A 15373-nucleotide genomic window follows, 5' to 3' on the forward strand; every position below is an offset into this window, starting at 1 on the left:
ATCAACCTATTCTGATGGATTCCACAACGTTTCTTTCACAATGCAAGCGCATGACCAGAACTCAACTTTATCTTTAACACTCTTCTGCTTGGCAGTTGTTCAGCATATGGGGCATTCTGTTTTGTTACTGCTACTTTTGTCTATCTTGTCTCTCCAGCATTTAAAAGATATGAATAAAGGTTCAATCTTTCCACAAATCTTACACCATAATTGAACTTGAGACTTTCCTTTGCAATTTAGTGGCAATTTTCACATTCTAGTCACCAGTCTGATATAGGGGTATACACATACATGTATGTGCCTTGCATGCGATCAAAATTTGTATTACTGTATGTGTGTGAGAATTTGATTAGAAAATGGTTTTATGATAGTTTTCGTTGTCAACTTCTTTTGCACGTTCGAGCCTTAATATTTATCATTTCTTTTCATACTCTTCAATAATAACAAACAACTTGCATTACTGTACTTTGAATACTTGGGTTTTAAATAATTCATATATCTAAGAATTAATTTACATATATTTGAGTCAGAATTGTGCCTCTAATTCTTCTGTAAGTTCACATCTGTCTTAATATGCTTTGGCAAGAAAACTTACATTGTAATCATATTCTGAAATAACCCAGACTGTCAAGGTTTTGCACAAAAATTTTCATGGTTATTAATTTTGAAACGTAATCCCAAATTGATAATCGTGGCAAATAGCAGTGCAAAATCTTATTTCAAGCATCAAGTGTGATGAAATTAAGAAATACAAACCAGTGCAGAGATATTATGAGACCTTCATATTTTTTCTTCTTTGATGCAGCTCCTGGAGTATGCACTGTTTGGGGTGACCCTCACTACGTCACCTTTGACAACGTTAACTACAACTTCCAAGGAGACTGTGAGTACACCCTGGTAAGACCATGCACTGATCGTACGGACCTCGTCGACTTTCACCTCTGGGGTGACAACGTGAAGAACAAGCCCTCCGAGGGGGTTTCCTACTTGCGGAAGATTGTGCTTGAGGTGAACGGCACCAGCATTGCCATCACGAGGAACCGTGAGATCCTAGTGAATGGAGCCAGGAGGATAGCGCCCATCAGGATGAACAATGGCATCATGATACGTTCGGATAGCTCCTATTCGGTAAGAAGCATCTGTCTTTATGCAATGAGTATATTATTTCAGAGTGAGGTTACTGCGTACTGTAAGTTTAATTTATCCTTCTTTCTGAACTATTCAGTATGACACAATCATGATTATGGTAATAGTTGTATTCATATATAAAGCACTGGGACAAAGTAATTACTCATTCTCTAGCTGAGCTACCATCTTAGGGACCTAACTATTCAATATATATCTCCCTACAGGTACAAGCACCTTATCAAATGATCATATCTTTGTAAAAAAATAAAACATTAAAAATAGTTAAGCAAAGTTGTGCTTATTTACTTAAGGAGAGACAAAGAGACAATATGTTATTATAAAGTTAACTAGTTAAATGACAGTTATTTATAATATGAGGTGTTTATTTCTTAATTTGTTGTATCCTAGACCATTGAGACTAATTTTGGACTGAATGTGCGGTATGATGGTTCCGAAACTGCTAATATTGAGGTATCCTACAACTACTGGAATGCTACTTGTGGACTCTGTGGAACCTTTGATGATGACAAGACCAATGAGTTCAGATTACAAGATGGCAGTCTGGTGAGTAGAGCTTTGTAAATACATGAAAATGACATAAGAAATTAAATTATTTATTCCCTAGCAAGGAAAACTCTTTAAGATAACTTTTGGCCCTATAATCAATAATATTTGAGGTTAATTTTTCACCAATCAGTCTAGCTTAATTTCTTATGATCATTTTGTGACAAGCAATACCATAAGTTACTCATTATTGACTGTCATATAGCTTCTAATGAACTTTTAGTAATGTGCTATACCAAGAGCTGCAGGCTTTCTCCCCAAAATCCTAATGCTGTTGGGGATCATTCTGTTTATGATAAGAAATGCGGTTAAAGGTAAAGACCAGTTATGGTCATGCGATTGCATTGTGAAAGAAACGTTGTGGAATCGATCAGAAAAGGTTGATCATCTAGCATCTAGCATCTGCAAGGTTCTGGAATCATCAAAATGATAAGAAATTTGGCCCATTATTCGTAAAGTTACAAGCACTATACACAGAAAGATGTATATGGGACTACCCTATATCTCTCACAGGCCATGAGAGAAACAAATTTACCAAATATATGAATTAGTAGGCGGTTTCCTGGCAAATTTTTTATCATCATGTATTAGTCAAAACATATTCTTTCACATGATTGGTAAAGAGAGCTTCCATTTCATTTTTTGAAATTGGGGCGTTTCCAATACTGGTCTTTACCTTTAATCATTTCAAAATTCCTGAGGAAAGACTTTTACTACTAGTGTGCTGTCTTTCACTTTGCATTATGATGTGATATTGGTCTTCAGAATGGATTATAAATAATTACATTTAATAGTGAATTTATCTGAATTGTCATGTTCTGATGTAGGCCTAAACCAAATATTTTGACGAACTTTGAAATCCCCAATTCATGTTTCCTCTTTGAAATACATATTTGACTGTGCTTTGTTTATGTGAATGTGCTCTTTTTTTGCTCATGCAGACACCATATGAAAATGTGTTTGGCAATAACTGGGTCCTTGATGCATACGAGTGCGAAACCGGTATAGAAAGACCAGTTGACAGATGTGAGGAAGACTCTGCTATCAAAACGTTGGTGGAAGATATCTGCTACGTCTTTATCAATCCTGAAGGTACAGTATTAAAGATTGTGTGTGGTTGTGTTGACATAGTAGGCATTAACAGTTTTTATGCCTCCGTTACGAAGTAGCCGGAGGCATTATGTTTTCGGGTTGTCCGTCCGTCCGTACGTCCGTACGTCCGTACGTCCGTACGTACGTACGTACGTCTGTACGTACATACGTCCCGTTCTCGTGATCGCGTTATCTGAAGAACTGGTTGATGGATTCGTGCCAAACTTTGGTCATGTATGTATCTTGTAGAGCCGATGAACTGATTAGATTTTGGGGTTACGAGGTCAAAGGTCAAAGGTCACAGGGCTCATTATGTATGCAAAACGAGCTCGTGATCGCGTTATCTGAAGAACTGGTTGATGGATTCCTGCCAAACTTTGGTCATGTATGTATCTTGTAGAGCCGATGAACTGATTAGATTTTGGGGTCACGAGGTCAAAGGTCAAAGGTCACAGGGCTCATTATGTATGCAAAACGAGCTCGTGATCGCGTTATCTGAAGAACTGATTGATGGATTGCTGCCAAACTTAGGTCATGTATGTTACTTGCAAAGCCGAAAAACTGATTAGATTTTGAGGTCACGAGGTCAAAGGTCAAAGGCCACAGGGCTCACTATGTATGCAAAACGAGCTTGTGATCGCGTTATCTGAAGAAACCGATTGATGGATTGCTGCCAAACTTAGGTCATGTATGTTACTTGCAGAGCCGATGAACTGATTAGATGTAGGGGTCACAAGGTCAAAGGTCAAAGGCCACAGGGCACATTATGTATGCAAAAACAGCTCGTGATCGCGTTATCTCAAGAACCGATTGATGGATTCCTGCCAACTTAGGTCATGTATGTTTCTTGCAGAGCCAATGAACTGAGTAGATTCTTGGTTCATAAGGTCAAAGGTCATGGGCTCATTATGTATGCAAAAATAGCTTGTAATCACAATATTCTGAGAACCTGTTAATGGATTACAATTGAACTTGAATTCGAAAAATTTCTTCTGTTTTGGTTTGTAAAATTGCTCTATGACGGAGGCATCATTTTCGACTGCGCGCAGTCGAAGTTCCATCTAGTTCAATCAAATGTTGTGATGTTCAATGATTCTCTTGTGAATTATTTTTGGAAAGGATCTTCATTCATATATGTGTAATTAAACCTTGTGTCTACTTCGGTGTCAACTCTTTTTCTTATGGTCATCGCTCTTTTAGCAAAGCTTCTGCTGAGCTTTGTAACAAATCATCTTTACATGTCAAAAACTGTCAGACTGTCAACCAATTCAAATCTTGTCTTAAGACACATTTATTCAAAATTATAAAATTATATTACATTATCCCACTTTTCATTTTTTGTATTGAAGATCTCAACAGGTTAGTGATGCAAAATGAAGTAGGCTCCTAAAAATCATGAAAGAATAGCTTCTTTAAAGTTTGGATATAAGCTGGAAGAAGTTTCTCCAGCGGGATGAGGGAGCTAAGCTTTAGTTCTATTATGACTAATCCTTTTAGATCTATCCTTGAATGTAGATTCAATCCAATTAAATTTCAGCTAAACTCCTTACATTTGATTTCTAGCTAAATCCTGAACTGTTGATTTGATTCAATCCAACTCATTCGATTTTTGTCCACCCTGTATTTGTCACTACATACATACATGTACATGCACCATCAAAATATTCACGATAATCAATGTTGCATAAACACTCTGTTTTCTTCAGGACCTCTTGGTGACTGTCTTGAATTTGTGAATGAGGATGCCTACTATGATGCTTGTATCTATGACCTCTGCTACACTGATCCTGGTAATGACATAATTTGCGGAGCCTTGCAGGAGTACGTCCAACAGTGCAGGGAAGCTAACGGCATCATCGGAAATTGGAGAGAAGGGGTCCTACAGTGTCGTAAGTCTAATTGTGTCATACCTCAGTTTTTATATCATTTAATTGGGAACAGAAACCAGCAAGGAACAATTGTTGTCACTTTTCTTTGAAAAGAGCATGGGATCTGGAAGTTGATGGCATAAGGGGGAAAGGAAGACCGAATATTTCATGGAAAGATATGGTTAAGAAAGAAAGCAGAAAGAGGTTGGTCTAAATGAAAAAAAAATAAGTTGAGGGAGTGTCATCATGGTGTGAAAGTCAGTAACCCCTCTTTAACCCTTTGAGTGCGAGCCCGCGAACGGCGATTGTTTCCCCTGTGACGGAGCGATTTCGGTTACATCACCTGTTATGGAAAATTTGGCGGTGCTTTCTACTTTCATTGCCCATTGCGCCTCATTCAGTCATTTTCGTGATTTTTAGTAAATTTAAAAATGAAAGATCAGACTTTTTCCTTTCTAAAAATATAAGTTTTGTTTGTCAATACAAAAAAATAAGGTCTGTTATTTTTGAGGGGAATTGCCGTCTTATTTTGCTGAAGCTTCACGTCTTTCCTTTTCAATACACTCACAATACAAATTGCGTAAGCACCTCCGCACGCGCAGATCGGTCGATACCTCCTTTCATTTCACCATTGTCAATGATTGTCGTCTGCTAAAGCTCGGCCGATTAGCAACTGAGCCATAAATAATAGGCCTAAGCCTTTGTTTTACATGGGTTTTCGACACATTTTATTCTGACCAACATTATGCCATGATCTACACTAAATGCCCATTTTTTTTAATGTGCAAATCAAATATAGGACTATTTGGGAAATGAATTTTGAGATGAACAGTGTTTTCATAATCATCATCATTTCATGTATACATTGTTTTATTCTCGAAAACAAAAATAATATTTACTTTGAATGCTTTCGACTTCGTTTCTCATAATTTGAAATATTCATTTTGTTTTAGTTCTTGCCTCCAGCTTAATTTTGTTTATTATTTCCCTATCTATACATCTCTTAGAACCCTATTTTGATATGAGGTTGCTGTATATTTATTCTGTCTCAGATGTATTAAGATACCTGTATGACTATCGAATTGAACCCATGTTGTCATCTATCTTATGACCCTTCTCTGATGTTTTATCTACACAAGAATAGCTTCCTAACATTCAATTTCAATCCTGGGGGGCGTTTCACAAAACTTGTCATCAATGACAAATTACAGTTTTTGTTATAAGCTACTGAAATCTTTGCTTCTGATTGGTTATCAACAGATTTGACACTGATTTTTTCCATTGGTCATTGGTCAAAAAGGCTTTGTGAAACTGGTCCCAGGTCAACATGAAAGTAGAGAAAGTTCTTTTATAATCAAGCTTTAATAATTAATTGCATCCTTGAATTCATCCACTGCAGCTTTTGAGTGTCCCAGCGACAAGACCTACCAACCATGTGGGAGCGCCTGCCAGCCGAGCTGTGCCGAGCCTGAGGCTGAACTGAACTGCACCCTGCCCTGCCATGAGACCTGCAGCTGCCCTGAGGGACAGCTGGATGATGGTGGGCAATGTGTGGAACCAGAGAACTGTGGATGCACTCTCCCAGATGGGAGCTACATATCGGTGAGTACATGGAGCCTTCTATCTTCTATCCAAATACGAGCATGGTTGGATAATATCTCTCTTTCATGATGTGATGAAATCTGTGATTTGAACAAAAAACAAGAAAAAACTGTATGATCGTATCCTAGATGTATTACAGGGAGGAATGATGAGAGTATAATTATAGAGAAGAATTCCACCTTGGGATCCAGTTTGCTACGATAGCAGTTTAACGTTATTTGTGATCAGTGATTACGTTATATATATCTTCACTTTTCTATCCTGTATCAAATTTTCTTCAGGAATCGTTGATAAGTTTTTTTTATTTTTCTGATTTCACTGGGGTCAAATTGTCATCACAACAGAGTTTTTTCTTCAACTATCTTTGAAAACTTTGAGGGTTCTCTTGGTATGTCTTATTTTATCAACAAATTTAATTCATATTTTTAATAAACCTTGTAATGAATTCATTCATTTTTGTGTGTGACATAAACAATTAATTCATATAAGGTAAAATATAATGTATTTGTAGCCTCAATCTTCAATTCAATCCAAAGAATGGTTGTTCCAACATTTTAAAACAATCTTATAAGAATACTTTATTATTAGAATAAATCAACTCATCCATGGTCTTTGATCTTTGCAGGCTGGGATGATGTGGATCAACGATGACTGCTCTCAATCGTGTAGCTGCACAGGGGGTGTGGCCGAGTGTGTAGCTTATGGATGCAGGGAATATCAGGAGTGTCGACTCAAAGGCAATGTCAGGGATTGCTACTGCCTTGACAAGTTTACTTATGATGGCGAACAGTGTGTCAGAGGTCAGTGATAAAATCATATTTTACATTAAAGGTAATACAAGTTTGGGGAAATTGAAATTGGCTGGATAGTGATTCTTTACAATTTTGATATATTTTGATGCCCCTGTGGATGTATTATAAACACTAAAAAGTTTAGCCCCTAAAACACTTCTGCTTTTGAGAAAAATTGAATATGAAATTCACAGGCGCTCCCGGTAAATTTTGATGAATTTCAAATAGCGCCTACGGCCATACAATGGTAGCTGCGACCATGAATCTCAGAATGTCGTTGTGATATATAATTTCCAAACGGGAATAGCTAATTGGTTGATTGTAGTCAACATTGTTTTATAGCTTAATTAATATCTTGACCTTGAGAGGGAGCTATTCAACATAAAGAGTTTATTATTTACAATTTACAAGCGCATAGCTTTAGACTCTATTTAACTGCAATAACGATCACTGAATATTGTAGGATCATATATGCCTCCAATGTGTTCATTTGAACCAAATTCATGACCCCGTACCAAACCTTTGTATCACCTTCAATTAACAGCAGTTTGCCTACAGTTAACACTCTTCTGCTTGACAGTCATTCAGTATAAGAGGCATTCTGTGTTGTTGATGCTACTTTTGTCTTTCTTGTCTCTCCAGCATTTATAAGATGTGAATAAAGGTTAATCTTTCCAAAATCTTACACCATAATTGAACTTGAGATTTCCTTTGCAATTCAGTGGCAAGTTTCGAATTCCAGTCACAGATAGTTCATATTATTGTACACAAGTAGATCTGTGCTTGTATGTTTTGCTTTGCATGCAATCAAAATTTGTATTACCGTATGTGTGTGAGAATTTTAATAGAAAATTGTCTCATGAAATATTTGTTGTCAACTTCTTTTGCAAGTACTAGCCTTATCATTTCTTGTCATACTGTTCATTAAAACAAAAAACTTGCATTACTGTACTGAGGATACTTTGGTTTTCAATAATTCAAATGTCTAAGAATTAATTTACATATATATTTTAGTCAAAATTTTGCCTCTTATTCATCACCAACAGAGCCTGGCACGTGCACAATTTGGGGAGATCCCCATTACATCACCTTTGACAATGTCAAGTACGACTTCCAGGGTGACTGTGAGTATACCCTAGTCAGGCCGTGCTCCAACCAGCCTGGAATGGTCGATTTTCACATCTGGGGGACAATGTCAAGGATGTCCCCTCCAGCACGGTGTCCCTCATGAGGCATATTAGCCTGGAGGTCAATGGAACTGTCTACTCGGTATCCAGGGGCAACATCATCTATCGGAATGGGGAGCGCAGGAACTCGCCCGTGATAGACTCCAATGGTGTGCTTATTAGGTCGGGTGTCAAATATACTGTGAGTAAAATCTTAGTATATTCAATTACCTTTATTAAAGATAAATAAGGAAAAATTTGGTCTGTTAATAGATCTGTTAATAGAAATCTATGATATTGATTCATTAAAAATGAATTATTTTGTAGGATTGGCAAGGTTATTTTTACCATATGGAAAACATCTCCCCAAAAAGTTATGATTATCTGTAACAAAAAAACTCTTGCCTAACAAACATAAACGTTTAACCAGGTGTCAGATATGTTGTGCACATGATAACGATTCTTTGGAAGGGGATGAGGATAGGTACAGGTACTTTTAAGAAATTGGTACATTTTCGTGACTAAATTTCTTTAAGATGTCCTGCTTTGGTCCCTCTTCAAGAGGCTCTTGATATCAATTCTGTTTTCTCTTACAGACGATTCAGACCTACTTTGGGGTAAGCATTCGCTATGATGGCGAAGACACTGCCCACATACAGGTGCCTTTTGAGTACTGGAATGCCACGTGTGGTCTGTGTGGAACCTTTGATGACGATAGAGACAATGATTTCAGACTTCCTGACGGCACTAAAGTGAGTGATTGTAGAATTCTTTAATAGAATGGGACTCATTTTTTTGGAAATTGGACTTGTTTCTTGGAATAGGAAGAATGTTGTGAACTATATCAATCAATTCCTACTAAAATGTACCATGTAAAAATGTAAGATGTTATTAGAAATGGGAAATGGCAGGTCAATGTATGCAAGGAATGTATTAGTTGATTCAGTTTTGCGACACATGCTCTGGTGACAATTGTTCTATGATCAATATCCTACACTCCCCAAATACTCACTTTCAACTCTGAACCAAACACTATTTATGTATCTTACCTAACCCTATACCTATTCTAAAACCCAATTTCAATCCTTACGCTAACTTAAAACTTTGAGGAATAAAGTTTTGAGCAATTGTTGCTTGAGCATATGCCAATTCACCAATAATTCTGAGGGTGAATCTATTATGTTTGAACTATTGGCAGTTTGTCTTTTTATGAATGGTATAACTTAGATTTTATGATGTATAGTTTGTCCATTTTGAGCATGCAAAAGGGACCCAAATGAAAATTTATATGTCATGAAATCTCACCTTGATGTATGTTTGTAAATTCGGCGGCACCATATTCATGTATTTTAGATGATCGATGGTTGATTTACCGTTATATTTTGTTTGTAGACCGAGTATGTGAATGTGTTTGGGAACAGCTGGGTGCAGAATGCGGGTGAATGTGACACCACAATCACCGATCCTATTGATCAATGTGAGGATGATGAGGAGCTCGACCAAGAAATCAGAGATATTTGCTACATTTTCATTGATCCGGATGGTGAGTTAAAATATAATGTTAACCCCATTTTCTACTTGAACCATGTTGGTCACGTACTGGATGAAGTGTAGGGAAATTAGAGAAGTTTGTAGTCAATAGGATAATTTATTAAATGGGTTCAAGAAAGTAGCCAATTATGAGAAGCGTCAATATAGATCATTTGTGCGTGCATTAATTTTTACCATATGCACAGGGAGTGCTTTTTGGTGATAACAACCGTCAATTTCTCAACTTTATATACTCTTATTGTAGACCCATCTTATAAAACAAATACTTCATGTTTTAGCTTGTGTATTAGTGATATGCACTGCACTTGGTCAAGTCACAATGAACTTGACAAGTCTTGTTCATTATCCTACTGTGACTTAACCCCCGACTTTCAAATTTTTCCGGTGGAAAAAAAGGTGCGTCTTATACACAGAGGTTTACGGTATAGTTGATCTTCCAATTTCTTTTGCAGGTCCTCTTGGGAACTGCTTTGACTATGTGGATCCCAAGGATTACTACGAGGCCTGCATCTATGACCTGTGCCACACTGATCCTGGCAGTGACATCATCTGTCCTGCACTCCAGGAGTATGCCCAACAGTGCAGGGAAGCTAATGGTCTCGTAGGACTCTGGAGAGCTGCAAGGCCTCAGTGTGGTGAGTCTTGTGTTCATGGATTAAGATTTAGTAATGTTTACGGTTTGTGGATCCTTTATGATTATTATCAAACTTTAACGGTCTGAATTGAATGTCATCGTAAGAAATAGGTGCAACTGTTATGTCAATTAGTAAGTTTATACAAAGTTCATATTAGTTTTGAAGTTTGAATTGCTGGAATCCATTGTAACAAGTAGTTCCCTTATCAGTGAATCTCAACTTATAGGTGGGGATGATGATTTCCAAAGCACTTTGAAAGTATAAAGAAATATGTACCACATGTATTATATAGGGACAGTATGCTACATGTACACTTGTTACTACATAGGAATTCAGTCTGGACAAATTTTCATTGTAATCAAAGAAGACCCAAACATTGAAAAATGCTCTTATACACCTCTGTTGTTTTAAAGCTTTTGAGTGCCCAAGTGATAGACTCTACGAGCTGTGTGGGAGTGCCTGTCACCCAAGCTGTGCGGAGCCTGAGGCTGCTATCAGCTGTAGTCTGCCATGCCAAGAGACTTGTACCTGTCGTGATGGAAAGCTGGATGATCGAGGACAATGTGTGGAACCATCAGAATGTGGATGCTTGGTTGCTGATGGAGTCTACATCTCAGTACGTCAGATTTAACTCATGCTATTTATGCAGGGAATTTTCTCATATTCTATTTAGTCTGTGTCTCTCCTGAGACTTCACTATATGCAGTATGTTAAGCTTAATAAACTCTGCAGTACCGATTATATGCAATATGGTTTTTAACTTATCAGTGCATTTTATTTCCTCCATTTTAATAAAATCACAAATAATATGAACAAGCATATAAATATAAACTGGAAAATAAAAAAATAAGCAATACAAGCCAATCTTTCTTAAATGTCTATTAATCCTACTTTGCTCCTCATCTAAAGAAGGCCACTTTTCAATTTGCCATTTCGATTCAAGTTCAGTTGTACTTAAATAAATGTATGTTAGTTATACCAAGCTGTGGTCAATTACTCATGACATTTGTCATGAAAATTCATCTTTAGCATCTATTTTTTAAAAAACCCTTTCAATGCCAAAAGGCAGTTCAATCTGAATTTTTTTCTGATATTGTATCAGGTGATCTTACATTTGTTGTAAGTAAAAATAAAAGTTCTTCTGGAAATTTAGATCGGGTTCATTTATTGTATAATTAGGTATCATCATATCATCATAAAAAAATCATTATTGTGATATATATTTGTAAACTTGTTGTCACCTTAAGGGTTAACATAATTATATGTATTCAGTCATTTCACACTTGATCTGTTGTTCTCTCTCTATTCAAGCCTACAGATACTTGGACAAGTCCTGACTGCAGCCAGCGATGCACCTGCTTTAATGGAGAGGCTCAGTGTGAAGCCTACGGATGTGGGGAGAATGAAGAATGTGATCTCAGGAACGGTGTGCAAGATTGTTACTGCCTTGATGGATTCCTCCCACTCGGAGAGAGATGTGTTAGGGGTAAGCATGATTGTGAACTCGAATTTGAACCAGAACTTGAACTGAAGATAAGCATCCTTCAAACGAAATAGTTTCACAAAAATAAATTACAAAGTGACTTGATATTGCGTAAGGATTGAACAGGGAATAACAGATGTTGAAAATATTAAAAATATGTTAGGAATATCTTTCAAGGAAAAGACCTCCTAATGCAGACATGTATTAATCTCAATTGTGAAATGCAGTGTCCTGGTGAAGAAGATATGAATAAAGCAATGGCAGAATTATTGGCTCATTGTGAATACTATGTATGTGGGGAGAACAAGGATATGAATTATGCATTGCACCATCTCCCCTGATGCACACATAAGGAAGGATCCCAAACTTGAGGCTGCAAAACGGTTGTATTTTCCTTTGAAGTAAATGCATGCTCAAAACTCATATTTGTTTTTTTCTCAATACCAGCTCCCGGTTTCTGCCAGATCTGGGGTGACCCTCATTATGTGACCTTTGACGATAAGAAATATAACTTCCGGGTGATTGTGACTACACACTGGTCAGAGATTGCCAGAATTCCAGTGAATATCACCTGTGGTCCAACAATGAACGGCTGCGCCCATCAGATAGGGTTTCCTACCTTAGAGAGGTTATTCTGGAATTGAAAGGCAACATATACTCCCTTATCAAGGGCTTCCATGTCAGAGTTAATGGCATTGATGTATCTGAGAACCTGCCCTACATGGATAGTGAAGTGTGGATCTACAGGGATGTAACCTCAATGGTATGTACATATGATACAGACATGATCAGTTGTGTAGAGACCCTCATAATTATATATACGTAAATACACTATATAGTATATGTTTCATTTATGTATCAGGAATTGCATGTAGATACATACGTTTTATACTGATTAAATGCATGTTTTATTAGCAATGAAACTAACAACATTAAGTTCTTGTTTTTTTATCTAAAGACAAGTTTTTATGTTTACAGGTTAAAGAACGTTTGGGTTTGTTTCTCTTTGTAGAATCTGGTAACAGATTTCTTATGGTTAGCTATGATGGACAGGACAGTGCTAATGTGTACCTCGGCTACAATGCAGGAAGAACTTGTGGCCTGTGTGGATCCTTTGATGGAGACCGGACCAATGACCTCATGCTGCCTTCAGGAGAAATGGTAAGCTTCGCCTAAAGGACCACACATCTATTTCAATCAATGTTCAGAATTGATGATGGCAAAGTGAACTTGACAAAAATGGTACGATGGGTATTTTTCATCTTCTTATTCTTCAATCACTCCACAACACCCATTCTGTACAGGAGAAGGGATCTAGCTGCAGGGTTGAATCTATTTGGATGTTCAGGTGTTCTGGTAGGTGGGGTCAGAAAGTTAGCCTCTGTCAGTTCCTCCTACAGTCACATATACAAGTAGTTTGTCCATCCTCATTATAATCCATTTCAGCATATGAACTTCCCTTTGTCAAGTTCCTGTTTTAGACGATCGAGACTGATAAAGGGTATTATGGAGCAGAGGAAACACTTAAATATTCAAATAAATGCTTCTATGGCATCGTTGATGATGGAAAATAATTTCCCTCTTTTTTCAGGCAAGATCAGTAACTGAGTTTGGAAACAGCTGGGTTGTGAATCCCGACCAATGTGATGATGTGGATCCAGGTCCAACTGATCCTTGTGACAATGGAGTGACCAGCCTGAGGATGCTGTTGATCTTTGCTACTACCTTAAGGATCCTCTTGGTATGAGTGTAATGTTATAAAATGACTTTAAAGAAAAATTATTCATACGCTAACTTGTAATCTTTAATATTTTAAAATGAAATATGAACTTTTAACTGACGGAAACATGATTTGGGTGTTGCAGATATATTCTTAGGCTCGCGATTCAACAGGGTAATATTGGCTTTCTTGAACACTGTGGCAATAAACATTGATACCAAGATCCAAAGCTTGTCTTTCTAGTTGATGTACCCATTTGCAGTAACAGCTGAATTATGTTTTTCATGTCTTTGAGTCAATCAATATTTAAAGGCTTTGTTGTTGGGGGTAGATAGTAGTCTATCTTGGTATTTTCACGTACGTGTACATCGCATGAAAGATAACTGATCCGTGTTAGTTAGAAGTTGATGTTGATGGCATAGTGACGATCATTGCTGTTGTGTTTCAGGACCCTTTGCATCCTGCCACAGTTATGTTGACCCTGATGACCACTATGATTCATGTCTGTATGATGTATGTGAGATGGGTGATGATGCCCTGTGTGCGAGTCTAGAACAGTACGCCCAGGCCTGCAAGAGCAAGGGAGGGAACCCTGGAACCTGGAGAGTGCATGTACCGGAATGCCGTAAGTAAAATTATTTTAATGGTATAGACCAGTTTTGGAAACGCCCCCCTCTCAAAAAATGAAATGGAAGCTCTTATTACCAATCATGTGAAAGAATATGTTTTTACTATTACGTGATGATACAAATTTTGCAGGAAACTGCCTACTAATTGATATATTTTGGCAAATCATCTATCCGGACTGGATAGATATCGCGTAGTCCAATATACATCTTTCTGTGTACAGTGCTTGTAACTTTACCAAGAGTGGGCCAAATCTCTTATCATTTTGATGATTCCAGAACCTTGCAGTACACACAAATACTTATATGCTAGATGATCAACCTTTCTGATCGATTCCACACCGTTTCTTTAACAATGCAATCGCATGACCAGAACTGGTCTATACCTTTAACCCAGGAAGTGGGTGGCTCCTGGACAAAGACCTATGGGAATAAAAACACTCAGTAGTCAATGTGTTAAATCAAATATATTTTGTTAATCAAATGTTATTTATTAATGGGTGGCTCCCTTATTGAAGCCTATGGGAATAAAAGAATTTGGTAGGCAATAACTGAAAACAAGTCCCTTTATATTTTTATTTTCACCTCTTGGTATTTAAAGGTAGAATAACCTACGCTATTCTGCAGCTGCAGGTTTCCTGATCATTTTTGTGTATCACATTGCCTATAGTGTAGCTAGATTATTGGCGATTGCATTGCTATTCACAGCCCCACTTTGAGGGTCCAGTATGAATTTTAAACGCCACATCTATCCTGTCAACCACTATGATATAGGAAGTAGAAAACAGTGACAGTCATTAAGGCAGTAACACAGAAACAAATGTATGTTATCTTATGGTGAACATCATATAAGCATTGAATTCGTTACCTATGCTTTAAATGTCTATAATTTCATACAGCATTGGACTGTCCTTCCAACACTGTGTACGACCCCTGCTTCAGTGGCTGTCCAGCACCTGTTCCTCTGCGCGAGCACATTGTCCTGCAATACCACTTGCCAGGAAACATGTAGATGTGCAGATGGTCTTGTACTGGATGGTGGGCACTGTGTGGATCCATCACAGTGTGGTTGCACCTCTGGATAGTGGTGTTTATATTCCGTAAGTTTGAAATCGAGCGCTGAAGTACCTACCAGTATGTAAATTTT

The 15373-nt window shown here is 37.5% G+C and overlaps 2 protein-coding genes and 1 long non-coding RNA gene across 3 annotated transcripts in view; all 3 read left to right on the plus strand.

Annotated features, from left to right (window-relative positions):
* LOC105438750 (IgGFc-binding protein-like) overlaps positions 1-8228 on the plus strand; it is a gene marked incomplete at its 3' end in the record, with an annotated part of 54382 nt that extends 46154 nt beyond the window's left edge. The window contains exons 49-55 of the mRNA XM_030991261.1: positions 806-1128; positions 1537-1692; positions 2634-2784; positions 4491-4673; positions 6052-6254; positions 6880-7054; positions 8092-8228. Coding sequence (XP_030847121.1) covers positions 806-1128; positions 1537-1692; positions 2634-2784; positions 4491-4673; positions 6052-6254; positions 6880-7054; positions 8092-8228 — 1328 coding nt within the window. The remainder of the gene's footprint in view (positions 1-805; positions 1129-1536; positions 1693-2633; positions 2785-4490; positions 4674-6051; positions 6255-6879; positions 7055-8091) is intronic.
* A 7-nt stretch (positions 8229-8235) lies between these two features.
* On the plus strand, positions 8236-12637 carry LOC115926855 (alpha-tectorin-like). The gene is made up of 7 exons (XM_030992343.1): positions 8236-8413; positions 8808-8963; positions 9604-9754; positions 10215-10397; positions 10811-11013; positions 11709-11883; positions 12328-12637. The coding sequence occupies exons 1-7, from the start codon at positions 8273-8275 to the stop codon at positions 12522-12524; spliced, it is 1206 nt and encodes a 401-aa protein (XP_030848203.1). The 5' UTR covers positions 8236-8272; the 3' UTR covers positions 12525-12637.
* Positions 12638-13578: 941 nt separating this feature from the next.
* LOC115926561 lies at positions 13579-15181 on the plus strand. Its single transcript, XR_004065086.1, has 3 exons — positions 13579-13621; positions 14049-14225; positions 15126-15181. It is a non-coding gene; the product is annotated as an uncharacterized LOC115926561 (long non-coding RNA).
* The last annotated feature ends 192 nt before the right edge of the window (positions 15182-15373 follow it).

This window comes from Strongylocentrotus purpuratus, unplaced genomic scaffold (genome assembly GCF_000002235.5).
Source record: "Strongylocentrotus purpuratus isolate Spur 01 unplaced genomic scaffold, Spur_5.0 spur5_scaffold_2, whole genome shotgun sequence".
Classification (NCBI taxonomy): Eukaryota; Metazoa; Echinodermata; class Echinoidea; order Camarodonta; family Strongylocentrotidae; genus Strongylocentrotus; species Strongylocentrotus purpuratus.

Coding starts and splice junctions, on each gene's coding strand:
- LOC115926855 (XM_030992343.1), top strand. CDS start 8,273: ATGAGGCATATTAGCCTGGAGGTCAATGGAACTGTCTACTCGGTATCC. Junction 8,964..9,603: donor GACTTCCTGACGGCACTAAA/GTGAGTGATTGT, acceptor TTTTGTTTGTAG/ACCGAGTATGTGAATGTGTT. Junction 11,014..11,708: donor CTGATGGAGTCTACATCTCA/GTACGTCAGATT, acceptor TCTCTATTCAAG/CCTACAGATACTTGGACAAG.